Source organism: Mercurialis annua, linkage group LG1-X, assembly GCF_937616625.2.
Source record: "Mercurialis annua linkage group LG1-X, ddMerAnnu1.2, whole genome shotgun sequence".
In the NCBI taxonomy this organism is placed as follows: domain Eukaryota; kingdom Viridiplantae; phylum Streptophyta; class Magnoliopsida; order Malpighiales; family Euphorbiaceae; genus Mercurialis; species Mercurialis annua.
Window position 1 is genome coordinate 48,346,276 of NC_065570.1, and position 22,395 is coordinate 48,368,670.

Consider the following 22,395-nt stretch of genomic DNA (forward strand, 5'->3'; position numbering starts at 1 on the left):
TTACCATTAATCTCTTGCACAGGGGACTGAATTTACCATCAGATTGGTCTAACCCAACCTGGTTCGTTATGACATTGTAACTCGTGCAGGTGCTCGGTTTGATTACTTATTCATTTCAGGAGTTATCAGATTGTAAAATAATATTATTAATTATTAGTATTATAGATACAATTTAGAAGTAAAATTAAAATAATATTGTTTTATTAAAAGAAAAAAATTAATATAAAAACATTAAACTAAAAATTTCTAAATTTGAAAGGCCTTTATATGGATTACAAATTCGAATTAACAAACAAAAATAACAAATAAAATTTGCCGGTTCATATAAATGGCCTAAGTTGAAACGAAGAGTCAGCCCAACCTAAAACATACACGTGTTCTTTCAATAGTCCCACTTCACATATGTATCTGTTACGGTCCTTTTAAAACCATAAACACCCATTAAAAAGAAAGAGTTTGTAACGCACGCGCCCATAATGCAAGTCTTAATCCTATCAATAATTAAATACCACTAATCTCAACACTTTCAACCCTAACCCATACAAAGTTTACTTCAACCCTCCTCATTGTATTATTAGTCAACGCTTCATACCATAAAATCAAATTTATTTTAAGCTTTATTTTTATGAAATAAAGAAAAACAAGCCTATAATACTAATTTCAAACCCATTTTCTTTATTTCTTTTAATGAAAATATAAATATAAATGAGGAAATTAGTACTACTTCAACATTACTATTTACTCATTTGAAAAAAGAAAAAAACATTTCTAACCTAAAAGTCAACGCTTCCTTCTCTCTCTTCAACTTTCTCTCTCTACTTCATATCTTTCTTGTTTTTCTTATTCTCTATCTTTCTCTTGCCAATGAAATAATATCACTGCAACTCACAAATAAATAAATAAAAAGATACAATCTTCTCATTTATCTTGCACAAAGATTCAATCTTTGTATCAGTTTCTTGAATTTCAGCTCAATGGGTAATAAACTCACGGTGTGTTTCACCGGAGAATCTCGCCGGCGACAAGAAAACAAAACAGTTTTCTTCTCCGACCCACTAGACGAAGGCCTCGGCCACTCTTTCTGCTATGTCAGACCCGACCCAACAACCCGAATTTCCTCCTCTAAAGTCCACTCATCAGAAGAAGAAACTACAGCAGCCACCGCCGCCACCGCCACAACTTTCCGGTCAATCTCCGGCGCTTCAGTCAGTGCCAACACATCAACTCCTCTCTCCACAGCTTTTATTGATCCTTACGTTTACAACACAATTGACAGAGCTGCAGCTTTCGAAAGCTCAACTTCCTTCGCTTCAATTCCTCTCCAGCCAATCCCAAGAAACTTAATCGGGTCGTCATTCAATTCGGGTCCTCTGATTCCGGGTTATGGCTTTACAATACCCGGGTCAGGTCCTCTAGAGAGAGGGTTCATGTCGGGTCCAATTGAAAGAGGGTTCATGTCGGGTCCTCTGGATCCCGGGCTATTCTCGGCTCCACTGGAAAAGGGTCATTACGACAGTAATAATCATAGTAACGGTAATAACAACATGAGTCAGTTTAAAAGAAGTTACTCTCACGGCGGCTTTGCCTTAAAGCCCAGATCGGTAAAAAGGTCACTGATTCAAGTTTTACAGCGAGCAATCTCGAAAACATTGTTATCCCGCGGTCAAAATTCAGTAGTTACTCCGATTAAAAACGGCGTTAAAGATCAAGATTGGATTTTCAGTCAAGAAAAACAGCACCAGCTTCATAACGAGAATACAGTTAATAGTAGTTTGAATTTGAGTAGTGAAGGTAGTTTGTTATTAGATGATGATGATTCTTCAATAGATTTTCATCATAATAATCTTCAATGGGCTCAGGGTAAAGCTGGGGAGGATCGTGTGCATGTTGTTGTATCGGAGGAACATGGTTGGGTTTTTGTTGGGATTTATGATGGATTTAACGGCCCTGATGCTCCTGATTTTCTCTCTACTAATCTTTACTCTGCTGTGCATAAGGAGCTTAAGGGTTTATTATGGGATGATGATGATCAGTTTGTTGAGTCTGTTAAACTCTCTGCTCCTGCTTCCTCTCCTGTGAGATCAGGAGGTGCTAATTCGATTGATTCGAGATTCGGAACTTGCGAAAATGATAATTGTTTGCGGTGTTTAGATCAGGAAAATCATCCTTGTGTGAGCCAAGATGGGAATTCGGATTCGGGTTTTAAGCGGAGAAGGAGTCGGAATTCGAGGGGGAAGTATCGAGGGGCTGCGAAGAAATGGGAAGAGAATCAGATGAAATGGAAGTGTGAATGGGATAGAGAAAGATTAGAGCTTGATAGAAGGTTAAAGGAGCAATTGAATCTATCTCGAGCTCGATCCGATGATCGAGCTATTAATCATGCCGATGTTTTGAAAGCGTTGTCTTTAGCGTTGAAGAAAACAGAGGAGTCGTATTTGGATATTACGGATAGGATGCTGATGGAGAATCCGGAGTTGGCTTTGATGGGTTCTTGTGTTCTTGTGATGTTAATGAAGGGTGAAGATGTGTATTTGATGAATGTGGGTGATAGTCGAGCTGTGTTAGGGCAAAAGGCGGAGCCGGATTACGGATTAGGGAAAAGCAGACAGGATTTGGAGAGGATAAGTGAGGAGACATTGCATGATCTTGAATCTTATGAATGTGAAAGATTGAGTTCAATTGCCAATTTGAATGCCTCTCAGCTTACTGTTGATCATAGCACCAATGTGGAAGAGGTATAGATAAGCTTCTAATATATGTTGCACGTAAGCTTATTGAGTCCTACGTTTTGCGGTTTCATTTTCAGAAATGCTTTTCAAACTTCAAAATTCTATATACTTATAACCTAATCTTGTAGAAAATATGGATTCAACATTTTCATTTCCGTGCAATGTATAGTTTCTTTACTCTGTTCAATGATATTGATTTGAGCTTATGTGATTGCATTTCAGGAAGTTCACAGAATAAAAAAAGAGCATCCAGATGATGCTTCGGCTTTGTTGAATGACCGCGTAAAAGGCTCATTGAAAGTCACAAGAGCTTTTGGTGCTGGCTTTCTGAAGCAGGTAAATTTGCATTCTGCTTTTATTTTATTGTCAAGAATCCTTGAGACTATTGCTTAGTACTTGGCAAATGTTTGTTTCCAATCAATTACCGATCATTCTATTACGTATACTTGCAAACGCATACTATATGTTTCTCAAAATTTGATCATTGAGAAAGCAACATATAATCCATTATCCTAAAGAATTGACTTTCGCCTCATTCTTGAGACTGAACAACAATTTAAAATCTGCAATTTTAGGCGGAACATTGGTAGCAATGCCTGTTTTAGTTGAGCCTTTGCTTTTCCAGGTTTAGGCAACTTTTTTACAAATGCAAATCTTAATCTCGATTTTCCATCTGCAGCCTAAATGGAATGATGCTCTTCTAGAGATGTTCAGAATTGATTACGTCGGTGTTTCTCCATACTTAAACTGTCTGCCATATCTCCGCCATCATAGACTCGGTCCGAAAGACAGATTTCTGATACTTTCATCTGACGGACTTTACCAATACCTAACAAACGAAGAAGCTGTCAATGAAGTTGAGCTTTTCATCACATTACAACCTGAAGGAGATCCAGCTCAGCATCTCGTCGAAGAAGTGTTGTTCCGTGCGGCTAAAAAAGCAGGTATAGTTTCATTTACCTATGTTTCAACATTTTATTTCCGTTTACAGATTGCTTCTAAAACTCCGAAACTTTATATATGAATGATATCATGTGGATATTGAATATGGTGATAATGAATTGCAGGTATGGATTTTCACGAGTTGCTTGAAGTACCGCAAGGTGATCGACGGAGATATCACGATGATGTTTCGATCATAGTAATTTCGTTAGAGGGGAGGATATGGAGATCATGTGTATAAGTAGAGAAAACCACAAGCTATGTAGCACGAACACGGATACAAAAAAACTGGGACACTTGGACATAGGCATGGAAAAGGGTGATATTTTCAGGCTTCATATGTTAAAAATTAAGTTCCATGTCCAAAATGCCGAGTTTCCGACTCGTTTCTGAAGCGGAAAACGTTGATTGCATGAAGTGGTTGTGCTACTAAGATATAGGAAAAAAAAACTGAGGCATATCAATTTTGCCATTTTTATCTCTTAATTTCTTTCTTCTTTTCCCTGAAAACATCATCTGCAACAGCAATTGGGGGTGGTGAGGGAGTGTAAAGTTGTAAAAGCAAGGTTCTTGTTAAATTATAAACTGTCATATAGAAAAATGAAATTGTAATTTTGTACTAATAAATGACATTCCTTTTGAAAAGTTTTTTTTTTTGTTCCTAATTTTTAAATTTTCAGTTTGTGAATATTGTTAAATATGCTCTGTGTTAACCTTTGTAGCTTTTCAGTTGAATGGAGATTCATTGGTTGCTTAAAAGCTGATAACTACTTTCAGTTCCAATTGTGACTGACTTTTTCATTTCTTGTTTTTTTCCTTTTTGGCAGACAAAGTCAATGCCTGCTTATTGATGTGGAGCACTACATTTTTTTAAAAAAAAATATGTGGGGCACTACATAGTCTTATAAGGAGTGTGCATTTTGTTCAAACCTAATTTATTGAAACTCGGTTTTTTCTTTTCTTTTTCTAAAAAATAATGAAATAAAATTGAAATTTGAATTTAAAAAAATAAATAAAACCGATCTAGAAATTTCAGGAATTATACGCTCAAACTGAAATGAATAGATCTGGTCAGTTTAGTTTGCGTTGGTTTCTATTAAAATGTAAATTTTTATACAAGATCACAATCGAATTTTTTGATTTCATAAATTTACTAATTTGGTTTGGGTTTTAGCATACGTCTGATTGTTATCCTCCAAACATTGGCACCTACACATTATGAGAATGTTTAAGCATAAAATATGAAAGATATAAGAAAAATATATATTTTTTATAAAAATTAATCACAGATATTGAATTTTTAAATTTTTAAAATTAATAGTATTGTTTTATAGCAACCATTTCTATTTTAAATTTTTTTAATATACTTTTGAAAATCGATACAAACGCAGAACTCGATAAGTTTCGTAGACCATAATGTGACACTATACGGTAAAGCAAGCACCTGATTGAGTACGAACAAGGAAAGTGAGCAAGACTAAAATCAATTGTAAGAAAATGGGCAGTTTCAACTATATTTTAGGTCGATGGTTGAAAGTCAGAAGATACCATTATTGATGTTCAATTTGATCATTAATGACACAAATCTAACCAGAGGTTGCACTCATAAATAAAATCCAATTGAAAGTCAAATAAAACCCATTACTGCTCTGCTTCTCAGCAATATAAACTGATGAAGAAGAATTAGCGTTTAAATGCCGGAAAATTATACAATGCAACTGTTGCGTTATTTTATTCGTATAATAAATTAATAATGTATTTTTTTATGAACAGAAATCAATATTATGTTAGATATGTAAATTTTTTAATAATTAAAGAAATAAATAATGATTAAAAAAATTCCTATGAAAAATGATTATTAACTTGTTGTAAATGTAACAATGCCACGATTATACATGAGATAAACACTCTCAAATACCATGAAGCTAACCAGGTGAACTATGATATGAATTCTGGTCATAATTTATCAGTGATTTAAAAATTGAACATGCCGGTTGAACCAGAAACCGTCCAACTATCCGGTCTTGATGCGTAAAAAAAAAAAAGAAAATTCAGTCCAACTATATAAAATTATGACAGACTAGTGGAACGATTGACCTAAAAAAACCGGAATTCCGGTCCAATATGGTTGAACTGGTTAACCTGGATTGAATTGTCGGTGCAATTGGTGATTGACCCGGCTAAACCATGGTTGAACCACCTGAAATATTGATTGACCAGATTGAACTATTTGAATTAATGGTTCAACCTATTAACAACAATCCATGTTTAAGATTAAAATTGAATTTTATATACATTTTACGTAACTAGTTGAACTAACAGTTAAATGAATCATTTCAAAAAATAAAAAAAATAAACAGTTAAATGAATCAAACTAGTTAAAGTGATAACCGGTGACTTTACTGCATTGGTCACCGATTCAACTTTTAAAACTTTGAGTGTATGTTGATTCTCAAGAAATACAATATAAATTAGTTCAAACTCGTTGAATTTTTTAACATCATAATTTCATAACTTTTAGTATATGTCAATATCTAAAAGTTATTTTATATGCTCTATTGGAAAAGTTTAAAAAAATTTATCAAAAAATATATAGGCGATATATCTTTAATGTATGTGGAATATATTTGTGGAGTATTTTTTTGTAAGTAAAAGTAAATGTGAGTAATTTTATTTAATATTTTAGGTAAGGATGAAAATTTAGATTAAAAGCATAATTTAATATTATATTTCTTTTACAAGATAATTTTGTGATTTTGCCGGCATCCGGTGGTTCTTTTTTCTATATTTGTCTTTTTTTTATAGGATTTAAGAGTGGAAAACAATTTGATATTTTAAGATAAATTATTACAATCAATATTTTTAATTTAGACTTTTAGTTATTTTTAATTATATATATGGAAAAATAATATGTATCTTGATTATTTTATTAAATATATCACTTAAAATTAGTTTGGACGCTATAGTCTGTTAAATTTAGCAATTAAATAAATATATCAAACTCTCAATTTAAACCTTTCATAATATAATTTTAAACTCATGTAATTTTTTTAAATTGAAATAAAAAATCAACTATTTAAAATAACCATTTCATATAATAAACAACTTATATATATATATATATATATATATATATATATACTTATATATATATATATATATATATATATATATACTTATATATATATATATATATATATATATATATATATATATATATATATATATATATATATATATATATATATCAGAAAATGTATATTTCACGCGAATGTATAATTATTTTAATTTATAAAATCAACAGACATAAATATCTAAATTATTTTTAGAGTATTATCTAATAAAACATGAATAAAAAAAATAGTTTGTCTCCGAAACTAAAGAAGCAGGACGAATTAGTAGTATGCAAATCAAACCAAATCGGCATCTGAATTTTTTTTTTAAACTGAACATAAGTTATAAAGACTTCTAAAATTATTTTAAACCGATTTATCTGAATTAGTCAGTTCAATTGTTTTTGTTAACTTGTTTTTTTTTCATAAAAACTTAACTGAAATTTTTATGTCTAAAATTAATTTCTTTATTATAGTATTAAACCAAATTAACTTTAGGATGATGCTATTGCCAGAGCAACATTTGATAATGACAGAGCAAAATTTTTTATTTTGACAAAATCACTCTCTTTTATTGATAACATAGAAATAGATTCAAATTAAAAAAAGATATATTTTTTTCAAATTAAAAAAAGATATTTTTTTTTCAAAATAAAAAATATTACTTTATCAATTATTGCTCTGGCGCAATCCTTAACTTTATGGTTGCGGTTCAGTATTTACACACCTTTAGAATGACAAATCATCATCACTATAAGTTATCATTTGTTTATTATTCTACACTCCAACATTATTCTTTTAATTTTTTTCATCCACATCCTTAAATAATTTTTTCATGTCTTATTTATTTGATGATTCCTCTAATTATTTTTATCTTTAAAGAATACATACAAAGAGCCCAAATTATAATTATAATTACAGTTACTGATGTAAATACCTTTTACAATTGCTATAAATCTATAGAATAGAATTATTAATTTTCTTAATTTAATAACTTAAAAGTACTACTACTTTGCGGATGAGATCAGTTCTAATAAATTCTTTTAAAAATAATTTTAAATTTTAACACATGTTAATCATGTCAATACATCTAAAATTAAAAAGAATCATTTGTGCTCTTTAATACAAAAAAACCGATCAAACGTTCTATAAGTGAGTTATGGTTCTATTTGATTTTTAGGTCACATTTATGATTCAAAATAGGCTTATTCACCAAAAAATGCCAAACCTTTACGATTTGGGTCAGATTTAGCCAAACCTTTAAAAACCACCAAATTTAGCCAAACCTTATATGTTGTGTTTTTTTTCTAGCCATTTTCGAATCGAACCGGATTTATTACCTATGTGTCATCCATGTCACCTCCAACTCAGCAAGTTGACATGGCAATATTCAAATCACTGACCCAACCAAATCAAACCAAATAGTAAACTATACAAACTAAATCAAATCAATTTAATAACTAATTGATTTTTAAAATAACTAATTGATTTTTAAAATTAAGACTAAACTACTAATCTACCTAATTAACCCTAATCTATTAAATAAACCCATCACAACCACCCACTGCCGCCGATAGCTACTTCCACCGCCACCCACCGCCGACGATAGCTCCTTCCCACCGCCGACGACGGCCACCGACAACCACCTCGAAAGCAACCAGCAACCACCCACAACTACCTCGACAAACAACCAGAAACCATTCACGCCACCCACAGCCACCACAAACCAAAATTAAAACCACAACCACCTCTCACCGGCCTTGATACCATTAGCAGCCACCATAAAACAACCAGCAATAACCATAATCAAAAGCAATAAATCAAAACTGAAAGCAACAAACCACCACAAAAGCAGCAACCACCGCGACATAAACAAAAAAATAGAGAAGAGAATCCAGCAACCACCCCGACAAAAACCCACGACCAAAATTAAAACGATAAAATAACAAACTAATTCTGATGTCCGCTCGGTTCTTCTCCATTTGCAGGTGATGGCGTCGCTGTTGCACTTCAGACCATTTGATGTTCATCGGCGAGGAGCTTCATGTATGTGGCAGATGGTAGCTGGGTTCGTCGACGAGGGACTGATGTGGGTCGATTAATTGCGGGACATGGTGGTGGAGGCAGAGATCTAATCGGAAACAATTTGAAGGTAAAGGTGAGTTTGAAATGAAGCAGCACATGGTGGTGGTAGGGCTGATGGGACAAACGTTGAAGGTGGGTGAGTGTTTGAATGATAGATAATTAGGGTTTGAAAAAATTAATTTTAGAATTAGGAATATAAAAAGTATAAAAAAAGTCCTTAAATTTATAAATAACAATTTACACAATATATGAACTTTAAAAATTTTAAGGATTAAATTAATATTTGAAAATCATTATTATTTGGTTTGATTTGGTTGGGTTAGTGGTTTGAAATATTGCCATGTCAACTAATTTTGCTGAGTTGGAGGTGACATGAATGACACATAGGTAATAAATCCGGTTCGATTCGAAAATGGCTAGAAAAAAAACACAACATATAAGGTTTGGCTAAATTTGATGGTTTTTAAAGGTTTGGCTAAATCTGACCCAAATCGTAAAGGTTTGGCATTTTTTGGTGAATAAGCCTTCAAAATATTACCTCAACCGTTTGTTATTAATTCTTATATTTTATAAAGCGAAAATTAATGATGATTTATGAAATATAATAAAAATAGTTAAAATTAATAAAAGTTAATATTATTTTTAATTGATTATTTAAATTAATATTGCAACTTCGCCTATATTTTGAAATGCCCAAAATAGCCATTTTGTCTATTTTTATAGGACGGAAGGAGTAATTGTTTTTAAAAATGATCAGAATCTACACATCGAATATGAAATCGGACTAAATTAAATGAGTACACGTAATATATTGATACTTTAAGATACTAAACTGAATAAAATTCAATTTTTATAAATTGTTAGATATACTACGCTCACTTACATAAAAAAAAGGGAAAAGTTGAAAAATACTTGATTTTGTTAAAATAATCTCAAAAATACTTATGTTCGTTTTATTTGCGGACAATACTTACAAAAGAAAATAAATTGCACCTAGCGATTTAATAAAAACATTAAACCTAACACTTAAAATTTTATTTCTCTAAACCCTAAATCCTAAATCATGCTAAACCCTAAATCCTAAATTCCAAATTCTAGACCCTAAAACATGCTAAACCCTAAACCCTAAATTCTAAATCTTAAACCCTAAATCGTAAATCATGCTAAACCCTAAACTCTAAATCATGCTAAACCCTATATCCTAAATCTTAAACCCTAAACCCTAAATCATGCTAAACCCTAAATCATGCTAAACCTAACCTTAAAATCATAAACCCTAAACCCCTAAAATCCTAAAATCTAAATTCTAAATCTTAAAAAAATGGAGTTAAATGTTGGATGAATAAAAAAATGAAGTTAAATGTTGGACGAAATAAAAAGGTTGGGTTAAGTGTTGGATGAAATAAAAAGGTGAAATCAAGTGCTGGATGAAATAAAAAGGTGGAGTCAAGTGCTAGATGAAATAAAAAGGTGGGATCAAGTGTTGACAGAAAAAAAAAATGTTCAAGTATTTTTGAAATTATTTTTGATAATCAAGTGCTGAGTCTAATTTCCTCTAAAAAAAAATGTCCATCCACCATATCTGCCCTAGCCCACCAATATTAAAGAAGCTGGTTTAATCATAAATCTGCTCCAACTGCTAACTGTTTTCTCCATGGAAAATGATAGTAATTGCATTCATCGCTCAACTGTATTCTTGCTGCTGCTGCTCTGCTTATTTAACCTATCCCATTCAATTCCTTCCGTGCATGGAAAACCAAAATACACACGACATAGAAACTCCATCCGAATTCTTGAATATTATATAATCTTTGTTCTTAATTCAGATTTTATAGCATCACACGTCCTTTTTTTTCTTTATTACCCTTTTTATTTCAAATTACAGACATCACTTCTATTTTTATCTAAAATTATAAACAGTCAATTATTATTTAAATGATTAATTGTCATATATACCAGGTTGGCTAATACTGCAAGTGTACATAAGTAATCGTAGCAAGTCATATTCAGAGTATCCTAGGTTGAATCTACATGGACAAACTCTTTAAATGTTATTTAGTTTAATTTTTGTCTAAGTAACCGTTAATGTTAATTTGATTTGTTTTAAAAAAAACAACTAATTTATTAATGAATATAAAGGAAGATTATTGAGAAAATATTAAGATTTGAAACAACTATGATTTCAGAGTTCACCATAATTGAAGGAAAATTCCATCATATTTAATATTTGTAGACAGCTATATTTTTTCGGACAGGTAAAAAGTGATAATGACCTGAAGCGTCCAATGATGATTTCCAGAGAAATCCGTCCGGACGGCGAGCTTTCGATTTACTTGCTGGAATCTAAGCAGGCGTAATCTGTGGACAATTGCAAATTTGGAGGATTAAAACGTAATTAGGCGTAAATAGTCCGTAAAAATCCAAAGAAATTATAATACAAGTCTAGAAATTGGACTAATTACCATATCTTAGAAGTTTTATGGGCCAATTTGTAAGTTTGACAGACTGAAATTGACCATGACCAAACCTGTAGAGCCCAAAGAATTTTTGTTAACACTTTCGGACACCAAAATGCACTTGTAGCACTCTTTTACTTAACCATCAAGTTTTAATACGAATTTAATTAAAAAATAGTGTTTTTAGCTAATCTTAATACCTAAAGGCTTATCATTTCATACTATTTCAACCCTAAAAGATTCTAGGGAACCCTAGGTCACCCATTCCCCTATAAATACAACCTTAAGTGAGGCTGGCTAAAGGTGGCACACAAACCTTAGAAATCAATAAGCAAAATTCGGCCACCACCATTAGACTAGCCATAGCCGAAAATCACAACACACAGACACACAAAAATCCAGTCTTGAAACAATAAGTACGTGTTAATTTTCTAAAAACACAGCGCAAGCACCAGGTTCGAAGCCGGATTTCGCATCCACTTCGTTGGCAAACGAGCCAAGGACTCAGACCGGTAATTCTGAGGACTCTCTTATTATTTTTCTTTGATTTTTCATATATATATGATTTGGGATGCATGTTTAGTCTTTTCATTATTTTTGCCATTAAAATTGTCATATTAGCTAAATTCGATGCTTTCAATAATTGCTCTGAAATTCGATGATAGACATGTTAAATTGCTGTAATTAATCATGTTTAACCTCAAATATATAAATCTAGTTAATCTATTGCTCTTATAACGGATATTTCTAGGAGATTTTAGCTCTTTTTGCCATAAAAACTCAATTTTCGTACTTGCTGCCAAGAAAATAATTTCGTTTAAATGAGCTTTAAACACTCTGATTGTGCCATATTTGAATTCCTTGTTCGATTTTATGCGGTTTTGACTACTTTCGCATGAGAAACGGAGTTAAAACGAGTGAGAACGAAGTAAAACAAAACGATCTCTGAATTTGCCGACGAACCGCCGCCGCCACCACTGTAACCGGCGGCGCTAAAGTGCTGGCGCCGCCAGATCAAACTAGCGCCGTGTTATTCATCCAGCTTCGATCCAGACTTTCGGACGCGTTTTCGGGCTCATCCAGATTCCGAATTAGGCTCAGTTTGATTCCATAAATATTGTTTTAGTTGTAGGACCTGTTTGTAATAGTAAATAGGCTTAACCCGATGGTTTTAGGGCCTCAAGGCCCGCTATTGTAATCTGCCCAGTCAACCGGACCCATCGAACAAGCCGCGATCTGATCAGCAACTTCCAGACCAATTTTCGGGTTCATCCGGACTCCGAATCAACTCAGGTTTGAAATAGTAGATTCATATCTACGAACCGGTCAACTTCCGTGTTTTGACCGAGAGCCAGATCCGGGAATGACGGTCAAATCAAGCCAAATGCCAGGCACTTAAAAGTCAACGAGGTTTAAAAGTATTTCTAACCTTATATGTATATCCAAGTGCCCTTATGTATGCTGATAATGTTTACTGCTTTCCAAAATCATTTCAAATCCAATAATAACCGGTTAAAGGACTGGGTAAAATGACACCGTTTTGGAGTAAAACAGCACCATTTTGTATATAAAATGACACCATTTTTCAAAGGAAGTCACACATGATCTATGTTAAATACCAAAAACACGCAAAAGTTGATGATTTTTGGTGCATTTAAGCCTTTTTTAAATTATTTAATGGTATATTTAATTAATTTAAATTTAGTAAAAAATATTATTAACTTTTAAAATTTTAGGAAAGATGGTTTTTTTTATTTTAATTATAACATTGAGCACTATTTAGAATATTAATTAAAATTTAAAGTATTGAAAAAAAAACACATGAAGGCTTGGCCTAGTGGCCAAGCTCTAAGGATTGTGTATGAGGTTGGGGGTTCGACCCCAACTCTCTCAGGCTGTGTTGCCTGTTTAAAAAATGGCTAACAATGATAATGAATCCCCGCTAACCCCGCTAACAATTAGAGTAGGTCTATCTTTGATAAAAAAAAAGTATTGAGAAAAAGATTGATTTAAAATTTGAGAGTGTAATTGAAACTAAAATATGTGAATATTAATGTTTTAGGGTGCAATTATAATCAAAAGGTGTGGATTTGGATAAAATTGCTGATTTTGATGTACAATCTAATTGGAGTTAAAAGATGAAGGTTTTTATGGAGATTAGAGCATCCCCATTTTTTACACAAAAATAACATTTTCTATATATTTTCTTTTATATTCAATACTACTACATCTAATCATTTATATATCTCACACACACACACACACACACACACACAAACACACACACACATATATATATATATATATATATATATATATATATATATATATATATTTACTGTGGTAGAATCTAATTACGTTAGTAGTTAGTTGTTAGTAGTTAAACTTCCATTTTTAATTCGGCCTTAAACACCGGACCTACCGAGGCTCGAAACCGAGATCTCAGGAATGCACTCGAGCGCCTTAACCAATTGGGCTAGGCCTCACTGCATATATATATATACATTTTATCCACATACATCCTCATCTATTAATATATTTGATAATATTTAAATAATAGTATTGTATTAAATATTAATTTTTATAAATATTATTTAATGTTTGATTAAAAAATAAAAGAAATAACAATAAAATTAAAACAATAAATTAAAATTAAAACAATACACTACATTTAAATATTAATAATTAAATTACAATTTAAACAATCTTCTTCATGTCTCTAAATTAGTATATTTCTCCCATAAATGATCAATCAAGTCATTACGAGATGCAATGTGTGCATTTTTGTTCTTGATTTGTCTGTGGAGAGCAAGAAATTTTTTAAATCGAGTATCATCATTTAATACCATTTTAACTTGCGGTATTTTTTCTTCTGCTGAATTTATAATTGTTGCTTTTAAATCGCATTAGTTTTCAATTATCATATTGTGCATTACTATGCAAGATGTCATTATATCATGTAATACATTTTTTTTTTTCAAAAACGGGCCGGTCCTACGATAAGTGCAAATTGTGCTTGTAGAACTTCAAATGCTCGCTCATTCAAGATATGCTTGTTTCAAACACCATGTGATAAAGTGACCTTGAAAATCGAGACTTGTCATAATTGATTAGATTCTTGTACAATTTAATCATATGGTTGAGACTTAAAAAAACCGATCTAAAGGTTTGATGTAAATAATCCAAATTGTTCTTGTTTCAAAATTTCCACCATGTGATAAAGTGACCTCGAAAATTGAGACTTGTCATAATAAAAATAATTTGAATTAAATTATTAAAAATTTAATTAGTATTCAATAAAAAATTGGACCAAAATGAATATTTACAAAATTAACTATATAATTATTAATAAATAAACATTCAATTGACTAAGAAATGAGTTTGTGAAAATATTGTACACCAAAAATGAGTTCTTACTATTTATAAATAAAGAAATGAGTCCGGTAATGAGCAGTGACAAAGCCAGACTAAAATTTCAGGTAGGGCACAATTTAATTAAGGTTTAAATCCTAAAAAATCTCGATCTTTAGTCTCTTTCTAATTTTATCTCTACGTTCTAAAATTATCAATTGTACTTAATTTCACACTTTTAGGTTTCAATTATATCCAATTTTATAAATTCGACTCTTTTCTATTCGATTTTTTTTAAAAAAAATCCTTATATATAATATAACTTTTTCGAAGTATTTTTCATTTGAAAAATTTAAAATGTATGTGTGAAATTTTTTTCTAATGAAAAAAAATCAACGTAATATTTACAGGTACAATTGAAAGTGAAATGTGTGAATTTGGGTACGATTGACGATTTTATAATGTCGGGGTGAAATTGAAAAAAAATTAAAAGGTCGAGTTTTTTTTGGAATATTAGGCCTTTAATTAAAAAAAAAATTAATTACATTATCATAAAAATAAACACTTAGAACATATACAATTTAAAAATTGAAAAAATTACTATTACCACCATGAGGTTTCGTCTGAAATATTACATTTCACATAAGTTTTGGAAAATAATTGTTTCCGCTCAATTTTATATTTCACCTAACTAAATCCGTAATATATGAGAAATTATTTAAAGAAAATTTAAATATAAGAGAATATAATACTCCCTCCGTCCCGAAACAATAGTTCCCTTTTCTCTTTTCACACAGTTTAAGAAATACAATTAATGCTCTAACTTTTCATAAAATTATCTTTATTTTTCCTATTATACCCATATTAAATGTTATAACTATAGGCTAATAGCAATAAATGATACACTTTAAATAAGGGTAATATGGAAAATAAACACTCTAAATTGTGATTTACAAGGAAAGTGGACTATTGTTTTGGGACAAAAAAAATAAGGAAAGTGGACTATTGTTTTAGGACGGAGGGAGTATTTGTTTACAAAAATTATGAAAAAAAAACACTTCAAATAAAATCTTATGAGTAATAGTAATTATCTCTTAAAAATTTGAGATGGGGCATTTTATATATTTTATTAATTTTTTTAATTGATCATAGGTAATATTTTAAAAGAAGAATTGAGGTAGGGTCTAGACACTGTCTAACCCTACCCTCTCTTCGTCCCTGGTAATGAGTATGAGTTGGAGTCGAAACGAGAGACCGCCACTCAAATTTGAGTACAGGTTAAAGATGGTCTAGTCTATATCTATAATCTATAACAAATATAAAAGTGTATTCGCGGGGGGAACACTTTCATTCACCGATAAAAATACCCTTTACATATTTATGCTTAACAAATAGAAAGATGACATTTCTAATCCATAAAGGAAACATATTAAAAATAATTATCGCAATAGCTACCGTTATGTATTAAATTCTTAATTCTAAAAGGAATTGTGCAACAACTATCATTATGTGTTAAATTTCTAACTCTAATAAGAATACCACAGATATATCGCTATATAAAAAAGAATGTGACGAGTTTCATTAATATTAAATAATTATATTATAATATTTGTGTTAAAGGTTTGATATTTTTTATATTTATTACTTATTTACAATAAAAAATAATATAAATTTGTTTCAATCATATTATCATTTTTTAATAACAACAATATCAAAAATTAAATTTATTACTTAATTCTAACTTTTTAACATTTCCAATAAAAAAATTAAAATTTTATAAAATAATTAAACAAAACAAATAAAAAAAGAACAAAGGGTCAACACGCCCCCTATACTTGTGACACGGAGTTATCTAACCCAATTTATACTTTTTTGAGCAACTAACCCCAAAACTCTTTGTTTTTGGATCAAATAATCCATAATTTATATTTTTTATTTCAAAAAATAAATTTAGGATAATTATATCGCAACAATTAGGAAAGTATTTAATTACTTTTTGCATCCCTCACCTCCAATTTGTATTTTACGCGTTTTAAAAATACAATTATGCGGTTATTTGACTAAAAAATGAAGAGTTTTGGAGTTAGTTGCTCAAAAAAGTATAAATTGGGTTAAATGACATGTGTCACAAATTTAGGGGGCGCGTTGAACCTTTGTTCAATAAAAAATACAAGTCTAATAAAATTTAAATAATAATATATTATTAAAAAAATATACAATTATAATATTAAATAACGGGTCATATGGATATCGTTAACGTGCGTAGCACGTGGCCAAAAAAACTAGTATTATCAAATGTCTAGAAGACTGGAAGTAGCAAAATAAAAGAGAAAGTTAGGGAAAACACTCTATTTTCTAAAATAATAGTAAATTATACCTCAACAAGAAAAAGATAGAAAAAATACCTCATCTTTTTAACACTTTTATTTTTTTACTCTAATGTCTTTTTTTATTATAATAATACTTATTTCTTATTATTATTTTACTCTAAGAATTTTATTTTTACTCTCACATGTATTTCTCCCTTTTTTCTCAGCTTTTTTCTCTCTCTCCCCTCTCTCTTTCTCTCTCTCTCTCTTTCGTTTTCTCCTCCATTTTTTCTTCTTCTCCAATTTCTTCTTCTTCTTCATTTATTTTTTTCTTTTTATCACGTCGTTGCTCCGCCTTCGCCGCTCCGCCATTACTTCGCCGTTGCTCCGCCTTCGTCCCGCCTTCGTTTCGTCTTCACTCCGCCGTTCTTCTACATTTTAGCGATTTTTTTAACTCGTGGTCATTATTACGATTTATTTTAACTCTCAGATCTAAAATAATTGTTCTTATTTTTTTTAGTTTGAGATCTGAAAATCTGCATTAAAAATGATTTTATGATGAAATAATGATTTTCTGCAGAAAAAACGATTTTCTGCAGAAAACAACGTCTGATTATCATATTGTTATCACTATGACGTTATCATATCATTATCATAACACTGCAGAGAAAAACGATTTTCTGTCAAGAAAAATGCTTGATTATCATTTCGGTATCATTAACGTTAGCATAACTGTATCATAACATTATCATATCAATACCATAATATTGCGCGGTTATGATAATAATATGATAAGGTTATCATATAGTTATGATAAAGTACGTCATGATAATGTTATGATAATAATTTTTGATATTATTATGATAAAGTATATTGTGATAATGTTATGATAAAGTATATTGTGATAATATTATGATAATAGTATGATAAGTTTATGATAAAAAGTTACGATATAGTTATGATAAAGTACGTCATGATAATATTATGATAATATTTTATGATAATGTTATGATAAAGTATACTATAATAATGTTATGATAATTCTTATAAGATTAGGTTATGATAATAGTATGACAAAGTTAATGATAATAGTATGATAATGTACGAAAAATAATTTTTTATAGAAAAATTATGATACCGAGATGATAATATCACTGCTACTTTTATAATAATATTATGAAAAAATTATTTTTTTTACAAATTATTTTTTTATATCTTTAAATCAGTGATTAAAAAATTGTTCTTGAATTTTTTTCAGTTTAAAATCTGAAAAACTGCATTAAAAACGCTTTTATGATGAAAAAAATGATTTTCTGCAGAAAAAACGATTTTCTGCAGAAAACAGCACTGGTTATCATAACGTTATCATATCATTATCATAACACTGCAGAGAAAAATGATTTTCTATTAAGAAAAATGATTTTCTGTTAAGAAAAATACTTGATTATCATTTCAGTATCATTAATGTTAGCATATATGTATCATAACGCTATCATATTAATATCATAATATTATACGGTTATGATAATAGTATGATAAGGTTTATGATAAGCCTATGATAATAGTATGATAAGGCTATGATATAGTTATGATAAAGTACGTCATGATAATGTTATGACAATATATTTTTGATACTGTTATGATAAAGTATATTATGATAATGTTATGATAATATATTTTTGATACTATTATGATAAAGTATATTATGATAATGTTATGATAATAGTATGATAAAAGATTATGATATAGTTATGATAAAGTACGTCATGATAATTTTATGATACTGTTATGATAAAATATATTATGATATGATAATTTTTATAAAAACAGATAATAGTGTGACAAAGTTAATGATAATAGTATGATAACGTACGAAAAATAATTTTTTTACAGAAAAATTATGATACCGATATGATAATGTCACTGCTGCTTTTTTAAATTTAAATCTGAAATATCAAATTGCGAGATAAAAAAATGATACGTAAATGATTGTAAATTTTTATAATAAAATCGCAAGATTGAAGGAGACGAAAAATTGAAAGAAAGTGAAAGTGAAAAATGCAGGAAGTGGAAGGAGAGAGAAAGAAAATAAGAAAGAAAAAGAACAGAAGTGGAAAGAAAGAGAAAAAAAGAAAGGAAAAAAAATGGAAAGAGAAAAAAATATAGAAAAAAGTGTCAGGTGTTGCGTGTGCAGGTGGGTGGGTGAGAGAGTATGGGTAAGAGAAAGAGAGAAGTCATGTCAAAATGCATTTGTCATTCAATTAGAGTAAAAATACAAAATTTTATTAGCAGAGAGTAGAAACACAAAATTGATAGAAACGTGATGTACTTTTATTAACTTTTCCGTGTTGATGTATTATTTATAAATATTTTCATATTTTAGATAAATACATAAAAAGCCCAAAATAAAAAGAGAACTTGGAAAGAAAAAAAAATTAAAATTCAAACTTAGAAGAAGAAGCAGGCGGTCCCTTCCTTTAGCCCAAATAACAGAGTTAACAGATGTTGACTTCTCCATCCACTCTTTAAAACCTTCTTCATTTTTAAACTTGTCCTTTTCATATTGAACTCATCGCTCTCCATAATATAAAAATATTTAAAATCCAATTTGAATTTTTCAATATCACAAATTACTAGTAGTAGTCCCCATTTTCTTTAATTACATCTCCAAAGTCATGCACAATTTTCTTCGAGAAACAGTTGGTTTTATTACAATTTGAGTGGATTAGTTGGACTATATAATATGATATTCTGCTGACGTGCTAACATTTTGATTCTTGAAAAATTCGTACAAATAAAATTATCTCTCTCAAGTCTCAAGATCATGTCAATATTAAGCAAAAATAGCAACATGGGCACTCCTTCTTTTCATGAATTCAAGAAGCAAGCTTCGTTTTTTCTCAAGGAGAAGATCAAGACTGCTAGATTGGCTCTTACTGATGTCACGCCTGCACAACTGTAAGTTTATAATTTTTGATTGATTTTGATTGTGAATTTGTGTTGAGATGATTGGTTTTGGATCTTGAAAAGGATGACTGAGGAAGCTATAAATGGGAATTCATGGACGCCGGATTCGAGAACTCTTGGATCTATTTCTAAGGCTGCTTTTGAAGTTGATGATTATTGGAGAATTGTTGAGATTTTGCATAATAGGTTTGTTTTTTTTTTTATCTTTATTATCAAAAATAAGGCTTGATCATGAAAAAAAAAAACAAATTTTATCGTTTTAATTTGCCTGAACCATGTGTCGTTTTAATTGACAATTTTTCTTTTCTTTTTTCAAGTTATAAGAACATACGTATTCAATTGTCACGTAGGTACAGTTAAATTTATTTTGAAAATTGAATAGATTTTTAACGAATTGTACGACTTTTAAAGGGTTTTTGATAGGTTTTTTAATAGTCAAAAAAGTTTGGCCATTAGACCATCGAATTTAACATTATAATTTTAGCTTGATTTTTAGTAGTATTACATTATCAAATATAGCAAATGGTTGGCCAATTTGAGTGAATATCATGAAACTTTTGCGCATAAGTAATGGAGTGATAATTTCACTAAATTTGGTTACAATTCATATATAATTATTCAATTCAGGCTAAAATTGACGAATTTGAAACGTTGGATTAGAACTGATAAAGATCGATAGAATTTTGAATTTTTGAATGATTAGGCCTAAAAATAGAGCATTGTTTTTGGTTTTACTAAATTTTTTTACATATAAATCAGGTTCTTGAAATTTGAAAGGAAGGACTGGAGGGTTTCTTACAATTCCCTAATTCTACTTGAACACTTGTTGACTCATGGACCTGAGAGTGTAGCAGGAGAGTTTCAGAGTGATAAAGATGTTATCAAGAAGATGCAGAGCTTTCAATTCATAGATGAGAAAGGGTAATTGATGTGTCTTGAATATTTTGAATTGAACAAAGGGTCATCGCGGTTTTTGAATGTGTTCGTCGGGACAGATTAACTCACACTCGGCTATTTTAAACAATTAGGTATAATATTCTCTATTTTAGGTCAATTAACCGCAAATTAGTCACTGCGGCCCGTGAACGTGTTTATTTTGTACAATGTGAAGGTTAATTGACGTAAAATTATCGTCTTAAAATGGCCAAGTATGAGTTAGTTGACTATGACGCACAAGTTCAGGAACCGCGATACCCTTTGCTCATTTTGAATTCAATGGCATTATGTTTTGTGTGTTGTTGTGATAAAGATTAAAATTAAATTGCAGATTCAATTGGGGACTGACTGTTAGAAAGAAATCAGAGAGAATAGAGATGCTGCTTGAGAAAGAAATTCTTCTTAAAGAAGAGAGGGATAGAGCTAGAAAGCTGACTAGAGGGATTCAAGGATTTGGTAGTTTTTGCCAAAGATCTTCTTCAACACAAGGCATTCTTCAGGATTTATCCCACGGAACAATCCCGAGAAGCAATTCCAAGTATAACGAGCACGATTCTCAGGAAAATCAGTTCGCGTTTTCTAATCAAGAAAATGCAATACAAAAAGATGAAAATGTGAAGAAGAGCTCAGAGTATGCAACTTCCGAGGTGAGCAAGAGAAGGCCGAATTTGGATACTGATGACGACGACTTCAGTGATGATTGGATGCACGAGAAACCTGAAACCAGTTTCAAAGAGAATAATCCGCTATTGGATGCCCGTAGAGATGAACCAAAAATCGTGGAAGAGGAACATCCCTTTGCTGTTCTTAGGGAGACGGAAACTGCTTCTTCTCTCGTTTCAGAAAGAATCGGGATCTTGCAAGGGGTTTAAGCGTTTATTACAGCAGATATCTTATCTGCAGATTCTCAGACATCTAAAACAATGATAAAGATACTGGTATTCCTGTCATAGTTTGTAGATTCCGTGATATCGACCTTTGCGAGAAGAATCAAACAGCATTATACCCATATTGTTCCGATGTATTGTGTAAGCTATCTTTGTTTATTACCATATGAAAGATCATATAGGAACTAATATGATCAAGAAATTTCTCTTCAAAAGGGTGCCGATTAAGAATAGGATTGCTCAATTATCAATTTAGCAACCCAGAAGAGGGAATTAAAATGCCTGCATCGCTAGGACTGAGTCGGTTCGGTTTGGAGTTGACCAAAATTGACCAACCAAAATTTGTCGAAATTCTGAACGGAACGGAACTGAACTATAGGTTTAGACGACATCAAACTGAATCAAAACTTTTGATTTGGTTCTTAGTCATTTAAAAAAAAATTATCAAATGATTGTTTCTATTTTTAGTTATTTTCCGGTCACCTCACTATTAACAAAGAAATAAAATAAGTTTTAAAATTTACATATACAATTTGTTATTACGACTCCACATATATAAGTATATCATATGCACTTTAATCGCTAATTTGATTATAAAATTTAAGTAAATATAAAATTCA

General features: G+C 30.6%; 2 protein-coding genes across 2 annotated transcripts; both read left to right on the forward strand.

The window, feature by feature from the left end:
• The first annotated feature begins 761 nt into the window (after positions 1-761).
• Positions 762-4,316, forward strand: LOC126664325 (probable protein phosphatase 2C 4). Its single transcript, XM_050356672.1, has 4 exons — positions 762-2,735; positions 2,952-3,065; positions 3,409-3,673; positions 3,797-4,316. The coding sequence occupies exons 1-4, from the start codon at positions 975-977 to the stop codon at positions 3,910-3,912; spliced, it is 2,256 nt and encodes a 751-aa protein (XP_050212629.1). The 5' UTR covers positions 762-974; the 3' UTR covers positions 3,913-4,316.
• A 15,236-nt stretch (positions 4,317-19,552) lies between these two features.
• On the forward strand, positions 19,553-21,990 carry LOC126666253 (uncharacterized). The gene is made up of 4 exons (XM_050359258.2): positions 19,553-19,943; positions 20,016-20,138; positions 20,712-20,873; positions 21,220-21,990. The coding sequence occupies exons 1-4, from the start codon at positions 19,810-19,812 to the stop codon at positions 21,758-21,760; spliced, it is 960 nt and encodes a 319-aa protein (XP_050215215.1). The 5' UTR covers positions 19,553-19,809; the 3' UTR covers positions 21,761-21,990.
• Positions 21,991-22,395: the final 405 nt, after the last annotated feature.

What these genes read in the sequence shown, in the direction of transcription:
- LOC126666253 (XM_050359258.2), top strand. Translation starts at nt 19,810, where the DNA reads ATGTCAATATTAAGCAAAAATAGCAACATGGGCACTCCTTCTTTTCAT. An exon ending in GTTGAGATTTTGCATAATAG is followed by an intron (nt 20,139 to 20,711) that starts GTTTGTTTTTTT and finishes CATATAAATCAG; the next exon opens with GTTCTTGAAATTTGAAAGGA. An exon ending in CAATTCATAGATGAGAAAGG is followed by an intron (nt 20,874 to 21,219) that starts GTAATTGATGTG and finishes ATTAAATTGCAG; the next exon opens with ATTCAATTGGGGACTGACTG.
- LOC126664325 (XM_050356672.1), top strand. Translation starts at nt 975, where the DNA reads ATGGGTAATAAACTCACGGTGTGTTTCACCGGAGAATCTCGCCGGCGA. An exon ending in ATAGCACCAATGTGGAAGAG is followed by an intron (nt 2,736 to 2,951) that starts GTATAGATAAGC and finishes ATTGCATTTCAG; the next exon opens with GAAGTTCACAGAATAAAAAA. An exon ending in GTGCTGGCTTTCTGAAGCAG is followed by an intron (nt 3,066 to 3,408) that starts GTAAATTTGCAT and finishes TTCCATCTGCAG; the next exon opens with CCTAAATGGAATGATGCTCT.